The sequence below is a fragment of the Sus scrofa genome, chromosome 8 (assembly GCF_054392235.1).
Source record: "Sus scrofa isolate SSC_HxYL_T2T_F1_AM1 chromosome 8, Sscrofa_HxYL_maternal_Yorkshire_Landrace_v2.0, whole genome shotgun sequence".
NCBI lineage: Eukaryota > Metazoa > Chordata > Mammalia > Artiodactyla > Suidae > Sus > Sus scrofa.
In genome coordinates, this window is record NC_139390.1 from 47,765,730 (window position 1) to 47,787,766 (window position 22,037).

At 38.9% G+C, this 22,037-nt stretch overlaps 1 protein-coding gene across 14 annotated transcripts in view; it reads left to right on the forward strand.

Annotated features, from left to right (window-relative positions):
* The window catches only part of TMEM144 (transmembrane protein 144), a 68,736-nt gene extending 46,957 nt beyond the window's left edge, over nucleotides 1–21,779 (forward strand). For 10 of the 14 annotated variants that reach the window (XM_021101288.2, XM_084972175.1, XM_013978686.3 and 7 more), the window contains 3 exons: nucleotides 6–103; nucleotides 6,525–6,578; nucleotides 19,879–21,779. In XM_021101288.2, the coding sequence (XP_020956947.1) occupies nucleotides 6–103; nucleotides 6,525–6,578; nucleotides 19,879–19,962 (236 nt within the window). In that variant the 3' untranslated portion in view covers nucleotides 19,963–21,779. The remainder of the gene's footprint in view (nucleotides 1–5; nucleotides 104–6,524; nucleotides 6,579–19,878) is intronic. The other 4 variants (XR_014812518.1, XR_014812515.1, XR_014812516.1 and 1 more) reach the window with 1 other exon arrangement.
* Nucleotides 21,780–22,037: the final 258 nt, after the last annotated feature.

Genomic DNA, 22,037 nt, shown 5'->3' on the forward strand with positions numbered 1-22,037 from the left:
TCCAGGATTCCTGTCAGGAGTACTGTGGGCGATTGCTACCTGCTGTTGGTTCGTAGCCAACCGTTCTCTCAGTGCTGTGGTCAGTTTTCCAATTATCACTGCTGTAAGTAGCCTAATTGCTTCTCCAAATTTTTCTTTTGCAAGCGTAAATCTAATTTTTCTGAAGCATTCTTGGTGAATCCCAGAAGACTGTCATGGAATTTAATTTTTTTAGCAGTACAATTAGTATAACAGATTCATGTAGACAAACTGACACCCTCTAGTCTCATCTCTCATCTCTCATCTCATCTCATCTCATCACCCTCTCATCTCATCTCATCTCTTGATCACTAAGGGAATATCACTAACCTCATTTTAGCAGGTTTGTTCACCCGTGATACTCTTGCAGTTTTTGTTCAGTCATTTTACCTAATTTCATTTTGGATACATTGTAATTTGTACTGATACAATAGTCATCTCTATATATAACAGTTCAAAGATAGAAAAATGGTTTTGTGTATATTATCCCACTTGAATTTCATGACAACCCTGTGAGACAGAAAGTATTTCAGATCCCTCTTCCTGTGAAACATTAATATTTTAAGAAGGCTTTCATAAAGTGCCAAAGCAAAGTATTATCTTTGGATGATGCTATTTATCATGCATTCCTATGCAATTTGCATCTGATTTTTTTTTTTTTTTTTTTTTTAGGTGCCAATCATGTGGCACATAGTCAGGTAATGGAAAAAGAAAATTGTTTCTTTCCCTTTTTTTTTGTCTTTTTAGGGCCACATCCACAGCATATGGAAGCCCCCAGGCTAGGGGTCAAATCGGAGCTGTAGCCACTGGCCTACGCCACAGCCACACCAACGCAGGATCTGAGCCCCATCTGCAATCCACACCACAGTTCAGGGCAACACCGGATCCTTGACCCACTGAGTAAAGCCAGGGATCAAACCTGGGTCCTCATGGATGCTAGTCAGATTCGTTTCCACTGAGCCACGATGATAACTCCCCAAAATTGTTTCTTTTGAGACCGGCAGCGCAAAATAAGATTGTCCCCATTTGGAAGATGAGAAAATTGAGGCCATAGCTAAGAGAGAAATAGCTCTGAAGCTGAAGGGAATTAGCTGCATAGAAATCTCAAGGCTTTTCAGTACAAAGTTTCCAGTACACAGGCCACTTTCTGCCTTCAGTAGAGAATCCAGTTTAGAATTTGTTTCAGGTTCCTATGGTACTAGGACACACACACACACACACACACACACACAAACACTAATTAACTGCTTTGGCATTGAACTCTTATTTCTACTCTAGGTAACTTACAGTGTTATTCCCCTAACTCTTCTACTTCCTGAATCATCAGGATAAACAGAGTTTACCTAAAACATTTTCTCAACACACCTGTGCGAGCCATCTAATTTTTTTTTTTGGATTTTTACAGCCTCACCCATAGCATATGGAAGTTCCCAGACTAGGGGTCGAATCAGAGCTACTGCTGCCAGCCTACACCACAACCACAGCAATGCCAGATCCAACAGCATCTGTGACCTGCACCGCAGCTCATGGCAATGCTAGATCCTTAAACCACTGAGCAAGGTCAGGGATCAAACCCACATCCTAATGGACACTATGTTGGGCTCTTAACCCACTGAGCCACAATGGGAACTCTTTTATCTGATTTATTTTAAAAAGCGCATTGTCCAGTCTAAAATACAATTGACAAAAAGACAAAAAATAAAAATAAAAAAAAAATGCAATTGAATAAAAGTTTGAAACATCCTAAATTTTAATATAAATCCTGGATTTCAGACAGCATATTTTTGACAGTTCTGTTGTGTTCATAACTGTTCATAACTATTGTTAGCTTTAGTGTACAAATAAAGTCAAATAGCAGTTTGGAGTTTTTTTGTTTGTTTTTTGTTTTGTTTTGTTTTTTAAAGAACCCGCACTTTGGAGTACCTGTTGTGGCCCAGTGGAAACGAATCTGACTAGGAACCATGAGATTGTGGGTTTGATCCCCGGCCTCACTCAGTGGGTTAAGGATTCTGTGTTGCCATGAGCTGTGGTGTAAGTTGCAGATGCGGCTTGGGTCTCATCTGTGGCATAGGCTGTGACTGTGGCATAGGCTGGTGGCTATAGCTCCAATTCCATCTCGAGCCTGGGAACCTCCATATGCTGTATGTGTGGCCCTAAAAAACAAATTAAAAAAAAAAAAGAACCCACACTTTGACGTTCTTAATGTCTAGTGAGGGAAAATGTTATCAAGAGTGAACAAGTTATAAGGAATTATTTTAAGCCCTCACCATTGGAAGGGCAAAAGACCCCTTTCTTTCCAAAAAAATGTGTGCCCCTCATTATTTCAAATATGTTTAATGCTAGAAGTGACCATATAATAGGAAATCATAATGGGCAATGGGATATAAAGTTTACCAGTTAAAGGTAAATTTGTAGGAATTCCCTAGTGGTGCAGCAGGTTAAGGATCCTGCATTGTCACTGCAGTGTCTTGGGTTCCCCAGCCTGGGAACATCTAGATGCCAGAGGCACAACCACAAAAATTGAAAATTAAAAAAAAAAAAAGTTGAAGAAGAAAGTATATAGTGTGCCATGCTCCTTGACTATGCTCTAGAGCCAAAGGTTACTTGACAGTTGTATTTCACTACTTAAGGAGGAATGATGCTTATTAAAATAGATCAAGTCAGAGTTCCCATTGCGGTTCAGCAGTTAACGAACCCAACAGTGATTTCCTAACACTAACTTCTTTTTTTAAAACTTGTTTTAGGAGTTCCCGTTGTGGCACAGTGGTTAACGAATCCGACTAGGAACCATGAGGTTGTGGGTTCAGTCCCTGCCCTTGCTCAGTGGGTTAACCATCTGGCGTTGCCGTGAGCTGTGGTGTAGGTTGCAGACGCAGCTCGGATCCCGCGTTGCTGTGGCTCTGGCGTAGGCCGGTGGCTACAGCTCCGATTCGACCCCTAGCCTGGGAATCTCCATATGCCGCGGGAGCAGCCCAAAGAAATAGCAAAAAGACAAAAAACAAAAAACAAAAAAAAAAAAAAACTTGTTTTAAACACAAAATTTTTAATAGAATTTATCCTATGGAGCCTTATACAGGGGACACAGAACAACAAAAAAATGATATCCTTCACAAAAATTTTGCAGGAGACAGAGATATGATTTTCCTACTACTGTTTCCTGCATTAAATTATGGTAAAGTCTCAGGACAAAACCTTAAAACCTAATTCAGTGGAAATTAATTGCTGAGGTTAAGTGAGGTGTGGCTAGAGGTCTGGTGGGAGTGGTCACTGTGATGTTTGGAGACTTGCCCAATGTAAACAGTCATCTCACCTTGGGTGCTAGGGATTATTTCCTGGGAGGGACTGGTGTTTCTGGGAAGTGAGGGACCAAGTCTTTATTGTACCAAGGTTCTTGCTTGGTTTCACTATTGTTACTCAGTACAGCCTTATCCACATGCAGAAAAGATTCAGTCCTGCCCTTCGGGAACTTACTTTGTCTTTATTTTATCTTCCTGCTAGAGCTAGAGTCATCTAATTTTTTTTATTCTTTTTACAGCCATACCTCTGGTATATGGAAATTCCCAGGCCATGTGTTGAATCAGAGCTGCAGCTGTGATTCTAACAACATGGCCATGGCCATGGCAGATCCTTAACCCACTGAGCAAGGCCAGGGATCAAACCCAAATCCTCACAGAACCATCATCAGGTCCTTAATTTGCTCAGCCACAATGGGAACTCCTAAATTTAACTTTTTTTTTTTTTTTTTAACGTCCACAACCACAGCATATGGAAGGTCCCAGGCTAGGGGTAGAATTGGAGCTGCAGCTGCTGGCCTATGCCAAAGCCACAGAAACACAGGATCCAAGACACATCTGCAACCTATACCATAGCTCACAGCAACACTGGATCCTTAACCTACTGAGTGAAGCCAGAGTTCAAACCCACATCCTCGTGGATACTAGTCACGTTTGTAATTCACTGAGACACAACAGGAACTCAAAATTTAACTACTTTCACGGAAAATTTCAAGTATACTCATCATCCAGCTTAAACAATTAAGAATATGGTCAAGCGTTTAATCAAGAGTATATTTTTCAAATCCTGGCAGCACATTGGTCTTCCCAAGTACATGTATTTCCACTGTTAGGAGTAGACTGGGAGTTCCTTGAAAACAGCATCTATATTGTTTCTTGGCAAAAGTTTAGTTAAAGAGCAAAAATAAAATAAAATAAAACACAAAAGAAAAGTCCACGTAGCAGGACAAAGGGCAGGTACCTCTGCTCCAAGTCTTCAGGAGCTAAACAAGCAAATCACCTTCTTCAGAAAGTTCAGCCTCTCCAGATGGGTTCAACCTCATCATCTTTTCAAAGGCTGATTTATGAATGTGTAAACTGGATTAATTTATAAGAGAAAAATACATTATCCGAATACCAAAACAGTTGTGTCTCATATAAGATGCCCTTCCTACTCTGTTCTCCTTTGCCTGGATCGGAGCCCACACCCACTTCGGACTTCACCTGCATTACTTCTAGCAAAGCACCACTTCCTGCAACCACATTGCCCCTCACAACAACCCTCAGGCCATGTCTTAACTCATATTTAAAAAATCATCAACCCTATAGCCTCAAAGATTAGTGGTACCGCTTGGTATTATCTTCTGCCACATACTCTGAAGGGAAATGAATTTCCAGATTAAAAGGATAAAATTCTTGAGTGATTGGCATGATAACATTAATATTATAGTCTCCCTTTTATTGCTTCCTCCCATCATGTCCAAAGTCAGTGTGGACCCAGATGCTGCTTATTTGGTTTGGATTTTGAGGCTTAAGGCTATACGTCATTGGTAGAAGACAATTCCTTTGACCTATTTCTCCAGCTCGTTTGACCTTGACTTTTCCAGATCCTGATAACAAAGAGTGATGTGTTTCTGTTGCCTCCCTTACCTGCCAGGAGTGGAGACCAACCCTGCTGTCCTAATCATGTAGAGGGTTGGAGTGGTGGAGGGAAAACAGTCCAGAACTGTTTATTTGAAACTCTTCCAGAGTTTGTTCAGGGCTTGGAATCATAAAAATGCTGAGGAAATACATCTTCTCCACAAGGACTGCAATTAATCTCAATTCCAGTTTTTTCTTTTTGCAGCTAAAATAATTAATTAGCTTTAACTGCTGATAGAATCATCTTTTTCACCATCTCAGGTCTTCTCCTTTGTCCTATATTATTTCATTCCTGCCTTTGTCTCCTGCTTACTAACCCATTGTTTATTTTTCCTTACATTTTTCCATCTTCCCAGAATACTATCTTTAGCATTCATTAGAATTTAATGTTAGTTAATTGCTGTGCAGTAATATAAGTTAAAAAACCAACAACTTTAAAGTACTGCTGCTCCCATTATTTTCTAGGTCCAAAGGACCCACTAAAGTTTCTTCAGTTATGAAGTTATCTCATAGAAAAGGAAGTTACAAGTTTATTCATACACTTTTTCATATTAGCTCATTTCTAGTATTCTAAATAGGTAGTTCACTAGAAAAAAATAAACTATTTGCTGATTAAATTTTTTTTATTGTTATTTCCCAATACAATTTTTTTTTCTACTATAAAGCGTGGTGACTCAGTTACATATACATGTATAAATTCTTTTTTCTCACATTATCATGCTCCATCATAAGTGACTAGACATAGTTTTCAGTGCTACACAGCAGGATCTCATTGCTAATCCATTCCCAAGGCAATAGTTTGCAACTATTAACCCCAAGCTCCCAATGCATCCCACTCCCTCCCTCTCCCCCTTGGCAACCACAAGTCTATTCTCCAAGTCCATGATTTTCTTTTCTGTGGAAAGGTTCATTTGTGCCATATATTAGATTCAAGATATAAGTGATATCATATGGTATTTGGCTTTCTCTTTCTGACTTACTTCACTTAGTGTGAGAGTCTCTAGTTCCATCCATGTTGCTGCAAATGACATTAATTTGTTCTTTTTTATGGCTGAGTCTATTCCATTGCGTATATATTCCACATCTTCCTAATCCAATCATCTGTTGATAGACATTTGGGTTGTTTCCAAGTCTTGGCTATTGTGAATAGAGCTGCAGTGAACATGTGGGTGCATGTGTCTTTTTTAAGGAAAATTTTGTCCAGATATATGCCCAAGAGTGGGATTGCTGGGTCATATGGTAGTTCTATGTATAGTTTGCTAAGGTACCTCCATACTGTAAAATGTTTTATTACAAATCACATGAAAGAAAAACATTCTCTGGCACAAAATATTATAGCATTGTCAAAAAATAATGAAAACCGTAAAGGAAAAAAAGAAGCTTCGTTTTTCATCTAATGCTACTTAGTTTCACTTAATGTTGAGTTAGGATCGAGATTTTGAATAATTTTTCCTGACAATATTGCTATTTTGTTTTTACTTTAGTAATTGATTTGATGAACATGTCATATCAACTGTCCAGCTTACTGATTTGAGTAGAGTACAATCACAGAAAAATAACCACTTTAATTCAAGTTCTTATTTTTATTTTAAGGGCCCAGGATTTATAGCTGCAATGTGGGGTGTCTTCATGTTTAAGGAAATACAGGTATGTACAAGAAAGGGGTAGATCCAGTTAAGAATGGTATTTAACACTATATATTATTTTCTGAAAATTGTCAATGACTCCTAAGCCTTGGGCAGAAAAAACATGAATGAATTTGACAGATCAGATGTTCAAAATGTCATCATCTCCATCCAGGAAAGAAAATATTAATAATATGAAATTAGTATGAACATGTTTCTCTCTACCCAACCTCAGTAGGAAAATGCTTTCATTGACTTTATTTTCCCTTAAAAGATTTTGGTTAAATAATCCAATAAAATGTGACGAAGGTAAATTTAATCTAGTGTAAAATATGGTGGATAAAGATAAAAGTTTTTTTAATACTAACAATCAAAATATCCCTAAGGCAAATGGAACCAGAGGATAAAATTTTTTTAATTTTTTAAAATTAGAGTGTAATTGATTTACAGTGTTGTGTCCATTTCTGCTGTTCAACATAATGACTCAGTCATACATATACATACATTATTTTTCTCATACTATCTTCCAACATGTTCTATCCTAAGAGACTGAATATAGTTCCCTGTGCTATACAGCTAGGACCTCATTGCTCATCCATTCTAAATATGAATTTTTGTATCTACCAACCCCAAATTCCTGGTCCATCCCACTCCTCCCCCCTCCTCCTTGTCAACCATAAGTCTGTTCTCTGTGTCTTTGAGTCTGTTTCTGTTTTGTAGATAGGTTTGTTTGTGCTATATATTAGATTCCACGAATAGGTGCTGTCATATGGCATTTGTCTTTCTCTTTCTGACTTACTTAGTATGAGAATCTTAGTTGCATCCATGTTGCCACAAATGGCATTATTTCATTCTTTTTAATGACTGTGTAATATTCCATTGTATATTTATATACCCCATCTTCTCTATCCATTCATCTGTTGATGGACATTTAGGTTGTTTCCATGTCTCAGCTCTTGTCAGTAGTGCTGCAAAGAGCATTGGGTGCATGTATCTTTTTGAATTATATTTTTCTCCAGATACATGCCCAAGAGTGGGATTGTTGGATCATATGGTTCATATTTAGTTTTCTGAGGAACCTCCATACTGTTTTCCATAGCAGTTGTATCAATTTCCATTCCCACCAACAGTGAAGGAGGGTTCCCTTTTCTCCACACCCTCTCCAGCATTGGTTATTTGTAAACTTGTTAATGGTGGCCATTCTGACTGGTGTGAGGTGGTGCCTCATTGTAGTTGGAATTTTTTGTTGTTGGTTCTCAGGCCTCCCAAAGTTCCCTATATCCAAATCCAACCAGCAGCCTTATAGGAAACAGTATGATAACAGGTGACTAACACCACTTACCTCTCAACTGTAAGTGGTGGTGATTTAGAATTGCATCTGTCAACTAGCCTAGTATGCATGTGTGGGTATTTTCATTAAAAATTGTTCTAGGATTTGTCCCCTTTACCTTGATCTGTGGAAATTCTTCAGTTGAGGTATCCATGTGAATAATATCTTATAATAATTTTTACTAAAAGCAGTATAAATTAGAGACACTCTGTCAAAGCATTATAGACATAGTATTTTCATCTTAATAAGCAGCAGATAATTCTTATTTTGAAGATAACTTGATGTTTCTAATCTCTGGGAACCATAAAGTGAACATGTCCCTGGATAGTTCTTTTTTTTCTTTGTTTATTTTTTGGGTTTGTTTGTTTGTTTGTTTTGTAGGGCCACACTCATGGCATATGGAAATTCCCAGTCTAGGGATTGAATTTGAGCTGCAGCTGCCAGCCTAGGCCACAGCCACAGCAACGCAGGATCCAAGCTGCTTCTGCAATCTATACCACAGCTCACGGCAATGCTGTATCCTTAACCCACAGAGTGAGGCCAGGGATCAAACCTTAATCCTCATGGATATTAGTCATATTCGTTTCTGCTGCACCACAGTGGGAACTCCCCTGGATAATTCTTAAAGTGATTATTCAGTTTTATATTTAAAACATTATTTCAGTCATTCCAAATGAAATGTTTTAATTTAGAAAGCCATAATAGGTTAATACAAGTAAAATTCTCAAATTAAATAACAAATTTGTTTAGAAGATATTTGAATTGCCATGTTAGTTTTTGTTTCTAAATTTATAAGACAGTTTAAAACATTTATAGACCCATGAGTTACTTTTGTGATCATGTTTCTTATTTATTTTAGTTAGGATTGCTTTCCACAGAAAATAATTGTATGCCCAAAGCATGCTGTAAATCTCTTTGCAAATATTTCATCTGCTTCATGAAAGATAATGCTTTCTGTTTAAGAATTGAGTGTTATTCAGCATAACATGCTGAAGCCTTAGAAAATCACAAGTGACTGTAGCTTATTTACATTTATAGGTATAAATAAGCACAATCTAAGAATAGATATATTACTAAGCATTAAAAATTATTTCAGTTACTACTATAGTAATAATGATACTGAATTAAAATGCTCCCCTAGGTATAAGAACTCTCTTGAGAGAGAAAGAATCTCCAACTATTGAGGCTAATGTTAATTTCTCAGAGTCCACTAAAAAGACACTAAAAGGCAAATAAGGATTTTTTTTGAGACACTTTAAAAAAAAAAGCTCAGACCCAATAAAGGAAGAACTTTTTAAAAATGATAAACCATGACCAAGTAGCTTAATTCAGGAATGCAAGGATGGTTCATAATATGCAAATTAATTAATATAATTTATTATACTCTTAGATAAACAAAGAGAAAGTCTGGTAATATATATTCAAAAGGCATTTACAAAAATTAAAAAAAAAGTTTTTAATTAGGAAAACTACTTACAATAGGAGGAACCTCTTACAAACAGGAGAAAGCTTTAGTTGATACAAGATACCCATCAAAAAGCAATTGCAAATTCATAACTAAGATGAAACATAAGAGTTCTCTGTCAATTACATGTCAATAGAGCTGAAAAAAATTAGAGTTCTCCGGAAGTCAGAAGTCAAAGATTTTTTACATCATTGCTATTATTCAGTATTTTCTGGAGATCCTAGCCATTGTGATAAGATAAAATTAAGAAATAAGAGGCATATATATAGGAAAGAAAATGGGAATATTGTCATTTGCATATACCATTCTATTCTTTAAAACTTTAAGAGAATCAGCTGAAAACTTTGAGATCCATAAGATCATTTAGTAAGGTGCTGTACTATAGGATACATATTAAATAAGTAGCTTTCCAATAGGCCACCAATACCCCATTCAAAAGCAGAAAAGAAATGCTATATATATCTACAAAATCAATAAAAATGTAAGAAAATAATTAAGATATGTGCTGGATTTATAAAATCTTTTACTTTACTACAGAAGTTTACTACAGGCCTTACAAGATGATCAGAACACTGCTCCTCCACCCCTCCCACCCTTGCTGCTGTGCTCACTGCACCCATACGCAGGCTTTTGGAGCCAAGCATTCGGAAGCCTGCACTGGGCACCCAGCTCTCCCCCACCTCGCTCCTTTGGCTTTTCCCAAAAGAAGGCATCTGGTCCTAGGGACGAGGACAGTGGTGGCCCTGGAACTTCATTTTCCAAGGCACCGCTGGGCGAGAAGCCCGAGCAAGATGAGCAAGGGACCCCGTGAGTCAGCTGACCTCAGCAGGAACCTTCCGGGCACTGAAGGAACCCCTTGCCTTCCTGCGAGCCCTGGAATTGTCTGTCAAGAACACTTCTGGCTGAGGAGACAGGATTAAGATGGTGGAATAGAAGGACTGGAGCTCAACTTCTCTCCCAAAAACAACAAAATTCACAACTAAAAGCTGAGGATTCTTCACCCAAATGCACTGGAAACCTTAAAAAAGATATCCTCCTCCAGAAGAAAAAGAGGAGGACATATGAAGAGGTAGGAGGGGTGATTTTGCGATATAAACAACCAAATACCTCCTGGGTGGGAAGCCCCATAGACTGGAAACTGATTCACAGAGATTCACCTACAGGAGTGAGAGTTCTGAGCCCCACATCAAACTCTCACATGTGGGGATCTGGCACAGGGAGAAAGAGCCCCAAAGCACCTGGCATTGAAGGCCAGTGGGGCTTGTACACAGGAACTCCACAGAACTGGGGGAAACGGAGACTCCATTATTAAAAGGCGCACACGGACATTCACGTGCACTGGGTCCCATAGAAGAGTGAAGTCTCCATAGGGATCAGGGTCAAACCTGACCACAGTTCTTGGAGAACATCCTGGGAAAACAGGGGTGAATGTGGCTTGTTGTGAGGGAAGGACATTGAAAGCAAAGCTCTCGGGAATATTCAGCAGCCATGCCTTTCTCTGGAGGTGGCCATTTTGGGAAAATCTGGCCCTACCCATCAGTCACCACTGAGAAGCCCCAGGGCAAACAACAACCCAGGTGGGATCACAGCCCCGCCCCTCAGTAAACAGGCTCCCTAAAGACCCCTCAGGCACACAGCTGCCTCAAATCCCATCCAGAGACTAAGCCCCACCCACCAGAGGGATTAGAATCAGTTCCACCTACCAGGGGGCAGGCATCAGCCCCTCCCATCAAGAGGCCTACAGCAAGCCCCCCATACCGACTTCAGCCACTTGGGGGGCAGATACCAGAAGTAAGAGAGGCTACAATTTTATTATCTGTAAAAAGGTCACCACACCAAAAACCTATAAAAGTGAAAAGACAGAGGACTATAACTCAGATGAAGGAGAAAGGAAAAACCCCAGAAAATCAGCTAAGCCATGAGGAGATTCTCAGCCTCCAGGAAAAAGACTTTAGACTGTTGATGCTGAAGATGATGCAAGACATTGGAAATAAACTGGAAGGAGGCAAAGATGGATAACTTACAGGAAACACTGACCAAAGAGATACAAGATATAAAACTTAAACAAGAAGAGATGCAAAATACAATAACTGAAATAAAAAATGCACTAGAAGCAGCTAACAGCAGAATACAGGAGGCAGAAGAACGAATAAGCGAGGTGGAGGACAGATTAGTAGAAATTACGGATGCAGAACAGAAAAGAGAAAAAAGATTGAAAAGAAATGAAGACAGTTTCAGAGAACTCTGGGACAACACTAAACGCATCAACGTCCATATTATAGGGGTGCCAGAAGGAGAACAGAGAGAGAAGGGGACAGAAAAAATATTCCAAGATTATCTAATAGCCAAAAACTTCCTTCACATGGGAAAAGAACCACTCACTCAAATCCAGGAAGCACAACAAGTACCATATAAAATAAACCCAAGGGGGAACACCCCAAGACACATATTAATCAAACTGACCAAAATTAAAGACAGAGAAAATCTTGAAAGCAGCTAGGGAAAAGAAACAAGTAACATCCAAGAGAACCCCAATAAGGTTATTAGCAGATTTATCAGCAGAAACTCAGCAGGCCAGAAGGGAGTGGCATGATATACTTGACGTGATGAAAGGAAAAAACCTCCAACCAAGATTACTTTACCCAGCGAGGCTCTCATTCACATTTGAAGGAGAAATCAAAACCTTCACAGATAAGCAAAAGCTGAGAGAATTCAGCAACACTAAACCAGCCTTACAACAAATACTAAAGGAACTTCTCCAGGCAGAAAAGAACAAGAGAAGAAGGAAAGAAAAAAGAGCAGCAAAAACAAATCCAAAGCAATTAGTAAAATGGCAATAAGAACATACATAACAATAATTACCTTAAATGTCAATGGATTAAGTGCCCCAACCAAAAGACGTAGACTGGCTGAATGGATACAAAAACAAGACCCATATATATGCTGTCTTCAAGAGACCCACTTCACTTCTAGGGACACATACAAATGGAAAGTGAGAGGGTGGAAGAAAATATTTCATGCAAACGGGGATCAAAAGAAAGCTGGAGGAGCAATACTCATATCGGACAAAATAGACTTTAAAATGAAGAATATATTAAGGGACAAAGAAGGACATTACATGATGATCAAAGGATCAATCCAAGAAGAAGATATAACAATTTTAAATATCTATGCACCCAACATAGGTTCACCACAATATATAAGGCGACTGGTAACAACGCTAAAAGGACAAATTGACAATAACACAATAATAGCGGGGGACTTTAAAACCCCACTTACAGCAGTGGACAGATCAACCAGACAGAAAATCAATCAGGAAACACAGGCCCTGAATGATGCATTAAACCAGATGGACTTAATAGATATTTATAGGACATTCCATGCAAAAGTAACAGAATACACATTCTTCTCAAGTGCAGATGGAACATCCTCTAAGATTGATCACAGCCTGGGCTACAAATCCAACCTCAGTAACTTTTAGAAAATTGAAATCATATCAAGCATCTTTTCCATCATAACACTATACAACTAGAAATCAACAACAAGAAAGAAACTGCAAAAAATACAAACATGTGGAGACTAAACGACATGCTGATAATCAACCAATGGATCAATGAAGAAATCAAAGAGGAAATTTAAAAATATCTACAAGCAAATGACAATGAAGATACCACGTTCCAAAACATATAGGATGCAGCAAAAGCCATTCTAAGAGGAAAGTTTATAGCAACACACACCTACCTCAGGAAACAAGAAAAAGCACATATAAACAAGCTAACTTTACATCTAAAGCAGCTCGAGAGAGAAGAACAGACAAGACCTAAAGGGAGTAGAAGGAAAGAAATCAAAGGTCAGAGCAGAAATCAAGGAAATTGAATCAAAGAAAACCATAGCAAAGATCAATGAAATGAAAAGCTGGTTCCTTGAAAAGATCAACAAAATTGATAAACCCCTAGCCAGACTTATCAAGAAAAAAACAGAGAGGACTCAAATCAATACAATTAGAAATGAAAAAGGAGAAATAACAATGGACATTCCAGAAATACAAAGCATCATGAGAGACTACAATATGCAACCATATGCCAATAAAACAGAAAACCTAGCAGAAATGCACAAATTCTTAGAAAAGTACCATCTTCCAAGACTAAACCAACATGAAACAGAAAAGATGAATGGACCAATCACAAGAACTCAAGTTGAAACTGTGATTAAAAAACTTCCAACAAACAAAAGTCCAGGACCAGATGGCTGCACAGGCGAATCCTATCAAACATTTAGAGAAGAGCTAACACATATCCTTCTGAAACTATTTCAAAAAATCTCAGAGGAAGGGATACTCCCAAACTCATTCTATGAGGCCACCATCACCCTGATACCAAAACCAGACAAAGATACCACAAAAAATGAAAACTAAAGGCCAGTTTCATTGATGAACATCGATGCAAAAATACTCCACAAAATCCTAGCAAACCACATCCAACAATACATTAAAAGGATTGTACATCATGATCAAGTGGGATTTATCCCGGGGATGCAAGGGTTCTTCAATATCTGCAAATCCATCAGTGTGATACACCACATTAACAAACTGAAGAATAAAAACCATATGATCCTCTCAATAGACACAGAAAAAAACTTTGACAAAATCCAACACCCATTTCTGATAAAAACCCTTCAGCAGGTGGCCATAGAGGGAACCTACCTCAACATGATAAAGGCTATGTAAGACAAACCCACAGTGAACATCATTCTCAATGGTGAAAAGCTGAAAGAATTCCCACTGAGGTCAGGAACAAGACAAGGATGTCTGCTCTCGACACTACTCTTCAACACAGTTCTGGAAGTCCTAGCCACAGCAATCAGAGAAGTAAAAGAAATAAAAGGAACCCAAATTGGAAAGGAAGAAGTGAAACTATCACTATTTGCAGATGACATGATCCTATACCTAGAGAATCCTAACGACTCTACCAGAAAACTGTTAGAGCTCATCCATGAATGTGGCAAAGTTGCAGGATACAAAATTAATACACAGAAATTGATGGCATTTCTATATACTAACAATGAAAGAGCAGAAAGAGAAATTAGGGAATCAATCCCATTTACCATCACATCCAAAAGAATAAAATACCTAGGAGTAAACCTGCCTAAAGAGACAAAAGACCTGTACTCTGAAAACGATAAGCCAGTGATGAAAGAAATCAAAGATGACACAAATAGATGGAAAGATATACCATGCTCGTGGATTGGAAGAGTTAATATTCTCAAAATGACTATACTACCTAAGGCAATCTACAGATTCAATGCAATCCCTATCAAATTACCAAGGGCATTTTTCACAGAACTCGAACAAAATATTTCAAAGTTTGTTTGGAAGCACAAAAGACCCAGAATAGCCAAAGACCTCCTGAAAAAGAAAAATGGAGCTGGAGGAATCAGGCTCCTGGACTTCAGACTAAACTACAAAGCCACGGTCATCAAAACCGTATGGTACTGGCACAAAGACAGAAATACAGAGCAGTGGAACAGGATAGAGAGCCCAGAATTCAACCCACACACCTACAGCCAACTCATCTATGACAAAGGAGGCAAGAATATCCAACGGAGAAAGGACAGCTTGTTCAATAAGTGGTGCTGGGAAAACTGGACAGCCGCATGGAAAAGAATGAAATTAGAACACTCTCTAACACCATACACAAAAATCAACTCCAAATGGATTAAAGACCTATATATAAGACCAGACACTATCAAACTCTCAGAGGAAAACATAGGCCAAACCCTCTCTGACATAAATGACAGCAACATCTTCTCAGATCTACCTCTTAGAGTATGGACAATAAAAACAAAAGTAAACAAATGGGACCTAATCAAACTTAAACGTTTCTGCACAGCAAAGGAAACCCTAAACAACACAAAAAGACAACCCACAGAATGGGAGAAACTCTTTGCAAGTGAATCAACTGACAAGGGATTCATCTCCAAAATTTCTAAACACCTTCTGCAGCTCCATACCAAAAAAACAAACAAACAAACAAACAAAAAAACCAAACAACCCCATCCAAAAATGGGAGAAGATCTAAACAGACAGTTCTCCAAAGAAGACATACTGATGGCCAAAAAACACATGAAAACACATTCAACATCACTCATTCTTAGAGAAATGCAAATCATATCCACTCTGAGGTACCACCTCACACCAGCCAGAATGGCCATCACCAAAAAGTCTACAAACAAAAAGTGTTGGAGAGGGTATGGATAAAAAGGAACCTTAGTACACTGTTGGTGGGACTGTAAATTGATGCGACCACTGTGGAAAGGAGCATGGAGATTCCTCAGAAAACTGAAAATAGAACTACCATTTGATCTATCAATCCCACTCCGGGGCACCTATCCAGAGAAAACCATGACTCGCAAAGGCATGTGTACTCTGATGTTCCTTGCAGCACTATTTCCCATAGCCAAGACATGGAAACAACCTAAATGTACATCGACAAAGGCGCAGATCCAGAAGATGTGGTACATATACACAATAGACTATTACTCAGCCATTAAAAAGAATGAAATACCGGCATTTTTAGCAACATGGATGGACCTAGAAATTATCATGCTAAGTGAAGTCAGCCATACAATGAGACGCCAACATTGAATGCTTTCACGGACATGTGGAATCTGAAAAAAAGGATAGACTGAATTTCTTTGCAGAACAGATGGTGACTAACAGACATTGAAAAACTTGTGGTCTCCAGAGGAGGCAGTTTGAGGGCTGGGGGGATGTGCTTGGGCTGTGGGATGGAAATCCTGTGAAATTAGATTGTATGATCATTATACAACTACAGATGTGATAAATTTATTTGAGTAATAAAAAAAGAAAAAAGAAAAAAGAAAAAAAATAAAAGATGATCAGAACAAATGAAAGACTCACCATATTCCTGGTGAAACAGCTCACTCTTATAACTTGGCAGCATCTCCAATTACATTCAGTGTGATTCCTATAAAATCACAGTGTGTTCCTTCTGTAGTTTTGAGAGAGAGTGTTAAAGTTTGGCCAAGTTGGTTTGTAAAAACTGAGAGAGAGAAGGCAAAGCTGAAAGTATAGCAAGGGTTTGTTTGTTTGTTTGTTTGTTTGTTTTTACCTTTTAACTCTTGTTAAAAAGTCTTACAAACCTGTCTACAAAGAAAACTAAAGTGTCCAGTGATTCTTGTCATTCAATGCAGATGCCTCGTTGCCTCTTGACAGCTGACTTATAGGAAAGTTTTAAATACTTTTCATATTAGCGAGTTTCAGAGAGAGTTGTTCTAGACACTGAAACCAAGATAGTGTCAGAGTTTTTTAAATTTTCTTAAAAACAAAATAAAACCCTAGAGGAAAACAAAAGCAAAACATATGATGACGTGTAGGTCCTGTCAGGTATGACTTGAAGCAGTATGAGGAGATGTATTTAAAAGCCTACAATCTGTAGCAATAAGGACTTAATCAGAGATCCAAGCACTTTTTGGGTGAGTTTATTGATTTTATTTCATTTTACTGTCATAGGTTCACGGTTGCAATTCTTTGCACTGTGATTTTTTTTATACCTGGTATCTGTTCCTCTTTGGGAAGTTTGAGAATTTTATATTCAGCTGTTTTAAGCTAGAAATCCATTAAATTTTTAGCAGCACACTTCAGGCAGTATGTCCACAATAATCCACCACACGTTATTATGACTACAATTTACAAGTCAGTGGCTATTCCAAGAAAAGAATGAGGTGATTCGCCATCTTAAGTAGCTGTTTCAAAAATCCGAGTTAAACACTTTTTGCTTTGGGGGAGAATGTTAGCTTGATCTTTCTAAAACATTCACCATCAACAAAGGAAAACCATGGCTTTTGCCCAAATATAAGCAGTCTTTTTCTCTAGGAGACTAAGCAGTTTGGGCAGATTCTTACCCTTAAAAGGGAAAAATATTTTACTCCCTGAGAATGTTCTTCCATCTACATAGACAATAAAATAGAGACTTACAAAGCATTCACATAATTAGGTTGTAAAGTGCTGATAATTGGGGCTGCATCTGTTAGATTTTTTTTTTTCTTATTTCAGTGATTGCATCAATTGTCTTAATCACAAAGCACATTTGGAAATTGCCTTAGTGTACCAATTCTTTGAACAAATATTTATTGTCTACTCTGTACCAGTGCTGGTATCTGGGCAAAGACTGCAGCCTTTAACACTAAGGAAAAGATGTCAGGGACCATTAGAGCCTTCATGCAGGAGAGTGTGTGTGTGTGTGTGTGTGTGTGTGTGTGTGTGTGTGTGTGTGTGTGTGTGTGTGTGTGCTGCCCTGCACTCGGCAAGGTTTTGTGCTGTCTTTCACTTGTGGAAGTTGTATTAGAGTGACTTCTGATAGGGTTCATGTGACAGTGAATCAGACAATTCAACTGACCCAACCCAATTTACAAAGACAATCCTGGTCATCAAACAGGCAAAAGAACCCACTGTAACCCAGCTCTGCATTAAGATGAAAAAAAAAAAAATGGGATATGCATTTTTGACATGTGAGCTATGTATTAATTGTCATTAATCTTAACAAAAACTGATAATGGTATATGATTTTGCTATCTGGAGATCTCAGTTGTAATTGAGATCCTGTTTTATTCGCCTCAAAGTATTGGGCCTATATTTCAAGAGGTATAATAGACAGCCTGGCAGTCATGCCAACGGGAGCAGCCAGCACCATGGGTGAGCTTGAAACTGTTCCAATATGAAAGATGGTCAAAAGAGCTAAAATACAGACCAGGGAAAAAGATGCTTCAGGGATATAAGACACTTACTTTTCTATGTGTGGAAATTTATCTTGTGGAAGAGAAATTAGAATTGATCTGTCTGTACCCCTACAGATGAGAGATAAAATATTACTCCTGAATGTAGGATGGTATTTCTTTGTTAATCTAAGATGAACTGACTTCAGTAGGCAGTGGCTCTCAGTGCCTTCATCTTTAGGATCAGCGCACCCATGCATAGCTGAGTGGGTCAGACTTCATCTGTTCCTTCCTTGCCTTTGGATTGATCTCTGTCTCTCCATCTGCACATAACCATCTCTGCCCAGGAGGACTGGGTCGCCCTCTTATTGGTCCCTTGCATCCATCCTGGCCCCCTCCAATCCGGTCACCATCTGCTAAAGCATGGGATTTAAGAAATGCAAATGCCACCTTTTCCCTACATCCAGCTCTGCCCATTCCTCTCATGTTTTCCCACTGCTTGGAAAAAGTAAAAACCCAGAAGTACAGCACGACCAATAAGATGCCCATGAGCTCAGGCTCATAGCCTCCAGCCACATCTGTCTGCACCTAATTCACTGCCCTGGTCACCCAGACCTTCTTTCAGTCCCTGGCAGGTGCAACAGAGCTTGGCACACATGTTCTTTATACCTGGAGTCCCTCCCTGCTGCTCTCCTTCCAGCCCAATTTTACTGATGCTCATAGTTAGAAGCTTAACTGAACTCCAGATCTGCCTCATTAAGGCCCCTTTGCGACACACACACACACACACACACACACACACACACACACACACATGGTGTTTTCTTGTTAACCTCTCAGGCTTTTTTTTTTAGGGCCACACTGGCAGCATATGGAAGTTCCCAGGCTAGGAGTCAAATCAGAGCTACAACTGCCGACCTCTACCACAACCACAGCAACTTGGGATCCGAGCCACATCTGTGACCTACACCACAGCTCACAGATCCTTACCCACTGAGTGAGGCCAGGGATCAAATCTGCATCCTCATGGATACCAGTCAGATTCATTTCCGCTACACCACAAGAGGAACTCCACCTCTCTGGCTTTTTAACATCCCTTTCTGTAACCATCTTATTCATTCCTATCTCCCATGTTCTATGATGAGCTGAATAAGGGTGCTTGTTTGCTCACCACTTTGGCCCCAGCACATGTGTCTGCCTGGTGTATTTGCTGAATGAGTAAATGACTAAGGCTTTGTGGGCTTTCCAGAGAGTCTGGGAGCTGGTGGTACTTAGTAAAGTCCTTAGCCGTCTTGAGAGTTTGTGCTTTTTACATCCTTGGTCCAGGTTTTCTTTTTTTCTTTTTCTTTTTATTATAGTGGATTTACTTATGTTGTGTTGTGTCAATTTCTGCTATACAGCAAAGTGACCCAGTCATATATATATGACCAGCATATATATATATATATGCTTCTTCTCATATGATCGTCCATCATGTTCTATCCCAAGAGATTGGATTTAGTTTCCTGTGCTATACACCGGGACCTCATTGCTTATCCATTCTAAATGTGAGAGTTTGCATCCGCCAACCCCAAACTCTCAAATGCTCTTTGACGTAGGTCACAGCAATATCTTGTCTGATCCACCTTCTAGAATAATGACAATGAAAACAAAAACCCGTGGGACCTAATTAAACCAGAATCTTTTGCACAGCAAAGAAAACTATTTTTACAAAATGAAAAGACAACCCACAGAATGGGAGAAAATCTTTGGTTCATGTTTTCTTAATGACAGTCACTCATTCTGATTATTCAGGGCCGACAAAACTACCTGCTGATGATACTTGCCTTTTGCATCATCTTGACCGGAGCCTTATGCACGGCTTTTTCTAAAATCTAATGACCAGCAGAGGGCAGCAGCATTTGAGAGAACATCTCTCCTGGATGCGACGATGGAGACGATGCTAAGAACAGGGCTCCTGTTCCTACGGCCAGTGGATCTCTGCCCGTCCTGGATTAGAGTAAATGATTTTTTTTCTCCCACAAATGTGAGAAGGAAGGAAAACCGAGCCTCAGTATGACAATGAAAAATTCTTCTAACAGACTTTTTATGAAGGTAGGACTCCACAGTGCAAGACCTAAGGGTACTGCTTTAACCACCCAATGTCCTTAGTGGTGCATAATCTAAAAACAGTATGGAGTTCATACACAAAGAATTTTGTATATGCCCAAATATCCAACATACTACCCTCATTCATGAAGAGAGGCATAAGAGGGGATGGGGTGGGGGGAGGAATGGAGAGAAGACTTACATTATAATGGAATTAGAATCCAAATGAATCTGGAGCCTTTGCTAGAAAAAGTAAATGTCAGAGTCTGCAACGGAATGTTAAAAAGGCCATTTCATTATTTTCAGCCCAGGCTTATTTTTACTTCAAGCTCATGTTGCCAAACTCTTCGTCACCCACCCAACTTAGCTCAAAATGCTTTTGATTATCTCCAGATAAAGCCCATCCTTGGAGAACAAAGAATATTTGTATGAAACATATGCATACATATGCAAGTGTACACCCATGAATGCACACTGCACACTCATATATGTAGGTACTATGCCAAATTGGGGGAAATTCCAGAGTTGCTGAAGTGAGAATCTAGCTTATGGGAGTGAGAATTTTAAAGAACCAACACACTTCTTTAGATGTACAATTTAATCTTTTTTTTTTTTTCTGAAATATACTTCTTTAAAATCCCTCTTTTAACTGGAGGTTTTCTTCCTGTTTTGATTGGTGGTTTCCACTAGGTAAAAGAAGTTCATAGAAAATGATAGTTTTCTTTAAGAAAAGTGAGATGATGGAGGGAATTCTCTTGTAGCGCAGTGGGTTAAAGATCTGGCATTTTTCACTGCAGCAGCTCAGGTTTCTGCTGTGGCTTGAGTTCAATCCAGAACCTGGGAACGTCTGCATGCCACTGCCTCAGCCAAAAAGAAAAAAAAAAAAAAAAAAAAGAAACAAAATGGAACTGCTAGTACCATGTTTATCACAGTGGTTCCCAAAACCCTCAAGAGAATAGAGTAAAAAAATAGAATAGTGCTGTGTAAATTTCTCCCACTCCCACCTGGTAGCACATTGCTTTACTGTTAGGAGAGAGAGAAAGCGTGTGACCCTAGCTAATCTGTGGGTTTAAATCCCACTTCTGCTTCATCTTAATTGAGCAACTTTGGATAAAGACCGTGAGGCCTTATATCAGACATAACACTGGTCTCTAATGGATACTGTTGGATAAAGATCCCGCCTGCCCTGTATCAGATTCCTCATCTGTTACCTGGGGGTAATGGTAACACCTGTCTCTAATGGGCACCGTGAAGTTCAAATTAATGAAGATCTGTATTTTCATGACTGCCTGGCACTTGACAAACACCATATAGTCATTAGTTATTTTTATGATATCTTGTCTGAGAAGGAAAACCTGCACATGTCTGTAGATCGGAGAATAGTTTTAAGAGCTACTGTATTGCCTCACACCACCCCACCCCAAACAGCTGCTTATTATTCCTCTCTCTGGGTACAATTTAAGACTGATACTGGAGTCCCTGTTTAATTATTCAATTGATAATAGAAATAAATATTTGATTGTAACATCTTCCAAAAATCTAATTTTAACCTGTAATGTCACTACTTATGTTGATAACTTTGAATAAATTGCCATGATACAAAGTTATTTTTCTTGTTTATCAATCTTTTAAAATTTTATTAATAGCATTGAATTATTGTTTAGTTGAGGTGGACAGTTTGTATGCCCAGTTTTAAGTGTGAAGTAAAGCAATTGTAAGAGAAAAATGAAAAAAGCTTTTTTTTTTTTTTCATTTTTCCTTTTCAGGGCCACACCTGCAGCATATGGAAGTTGCCAGGGTAAGGGTCAAATTGGAGCTGTAGCAACTGGCCTACACCACAGCCACAGCAATGCCAGATCCAAGCT